Source organism: Geospiza fortis, unplaced genomic scaffold, assembly GCF_000277835.1.
Source record: "Geospiza fortis unplaced genomic scaffold, GeoFor_1.0 scaffold855, whole genome shotgun sequence".
NCBI lineage: Eukaryota > Metazoa > Chordata > Aves > Passeriformes > Thraupidae > Geospiza > Geospiza fortis.
The window spans coordinates 134,694-136,897 of NW_005054684.1; the positions used below are offsets into that span (position 1 = coordinate 134,694).

The 2,204-nt window shown below is 56.5% G+C and overlaps 1 protein-coding gene across 1 annotated transcript in view; it reads left to right on the forward strand.

Moving 5' to 3' along the window:
• CNNM4 (cyclin and CBS domain divalent metal cation transport mediator 4) overlaps positions 1–1,973 on the forward strand; it is a gene marked incomplete at its 5' end in the record, with an annotated part of 8,217 nt that extends 6,244 nt beyond the window's left edge. Inside the window, 3 exons of the mRNA XM_031065120.1 lie at positions 3–74; positions 636–719; positions 1,944–1,973. Coding sequence (XP_030920980.1) covers positions 3–74; positions 636–719; positions 1,944–1,973 — 186 coding nt within the window. The remainder of the gene's footprint in view (positions 1–2; positions 75–635; positions 720–1,943) is intronic.
• Positions 1,974–2,204: the final 231 nt, after the last annotated feature.

Consider the following 2,204-nt stretch of genomic DNA (forward strand, 5'->3'; position numbering starts at 1 on the left):
AGCTCAACGCGGGCGGCGCGCAGTACGTGGCCGACTTCAGCGTGCGCGCCCTCACCGACCTGCAGTTCGTCAAGGTGAGCGCTCCCGGCTGCAGCGGGGCTGGGAGAACCCCTTGGGATGGGGTTCCTGACCCATCGGGGCTGGGAACCCTTTGGGATGAGATTCTTGACCCATGAGGACCAAGAGAACCCTTTGGGATGGGGTTCCCAACCCATCAGAGCTGGGAGAACCTTTTGGGATGGGATTCCTGACCTATCACCCCATTCCCAACCCATCAGGGCCTGGAAAACTCTTTGGGATGGGAATTTCCCCCTTTGTGTTGCCCTCTCCCACCCCACTTTGGGATGGGAATTCCATCAGTACCCCATTTTGGGATGGGAATTCCAACACTTTGGGTTCTCCTACCCTGTTTTGGGGTGGGAATTCCATCCGTGCCCCACTCTGGGATGGGAATTCCATCTCTTTGTGGTCTCCTACTCCATTTTGGGGTGGGAATTCCATCCGTGCCCCACTCTGGGATGGGAATTCCATCAGTGCCTCATTTTGGGGTGGGAATTCCAACACTTTGGGGTCTCCTGCCCCATTTTGGGATGGGAATCCCCCCCTGCCCTCTCCCACGCCCTGTCCCGGCGCAGATCACGCGGCAGGAGTACCAGAACGGGCTGCTGGCCTCGCGCATGGACAGTTGTCCCCAGTCCCCCGACAGCGCCGCCCCCAAGGCCGGGGAAACCTGGGATGGACATCCCAACAATTCCAGGAGATCTGGGATGGACATCCCAACCCTGCCGGGAGATCTGGGATGGACATGGACACCCCGACCCTGCCGGGAAACCTGGGATGGACATCCCAACAATTCCAGGAGATCTGGGATGGACATGGACACCCCGACCCTGCCGGGAAACCTGGGATGGACATCCCAACAATTCCAGGAGATCTGGGATGGACATCCCAACCCTGCCGGGAGATCTGGGATGGACATGGACACCCCGACCCTGCCGGGAAACCTGGGATGGACATCCCAACAATTCCAGGAGATCTGGGATGGACATGGACACCCCGACCCTGCCGGGAAACCTGGGATGGACATCCCAACAATTCCAGGAGATCTGGGATGGACATGGACACCCCGACCCTGCCGGGAAACCTGGGATGGACATCCCAACAATTCCAGGAGATCTGGGATGGACATCCCAACCCTGCCGGGAGATCTGGGATGGACATGGACACCCCGACCCTGCCGGGAAACCTGGGATGGACATCCCAACAATTCCAGGAGATCTGGGATGGACATGGACACCCCGACCCTGCCGGGAGATCTGGGATGGACATCCCAACAATTCCAGGAGATCTGGGATGGACATCCCAACCCTGCCGGGAAACCTGGGATGGACATGGACATCCCGACCCTTTCAGGAACCCCGGGATGGACATCTCAATCCTTTCAGGGTCCATCCCAAACCTTCTGGGAACCCCAAACCTTCCAGGCTCCATCCCAACCCTGCCATGACCCCAGGATGGACACCCCAATCCTGCCAGGAACCCCACCCCTGCCAGGAATCCCAGGATGGACATCCCACCCCTGCCAGGACCCCCGGGATGGACATCCCAACCCTTTGGGATCCTTGGGATGGGATTTCCATCACTTTAGGGTCTCCTACCCATCCTAGAATGGGAATTCCGAACATTTGGGATCTCCTACATAATTTTGGGGTTGGAATTCCATCCCTTTAGGGTTTCCTTCACCGTTTTGGGATGGGAATCGCAAACCTTTGGGGTCTCCTCCACCATTTTGGGATATCCTGGGATGGGAATCCCGACCCCTCTCCGGTGTTTTTGGGGTCTCCTGGATAAATCCCAGCCCCTTCCCTGCTGGCCCGGGGATTTTAGGGTCTGGATTTTGAGGTCTGGACGTCGGGGTTTGGACTTCAGGGTCTGGATTGTAGAGTTTGGATTTTGGGGTGACACAGCGCTAGTGACCAAAGTTGTACAGGCAGGAGGGGGCTGAGAGTCCCCCCAAAACCCCCCTGGAGTTTTTTGGGGTCAGAGTTTGACCCCAAAAAACCAAAAATAAGCACAAAAGTTCCCCCTGGGTGAACTCCTGTAAGTTATTGGGAGAAGGTTGAATTATTTTTGTTAATCACATCTCGACGATCAGTTCCTAGCTCCTTCTGCGGGGAGATTTTAGAAATAATAATAATTAATTA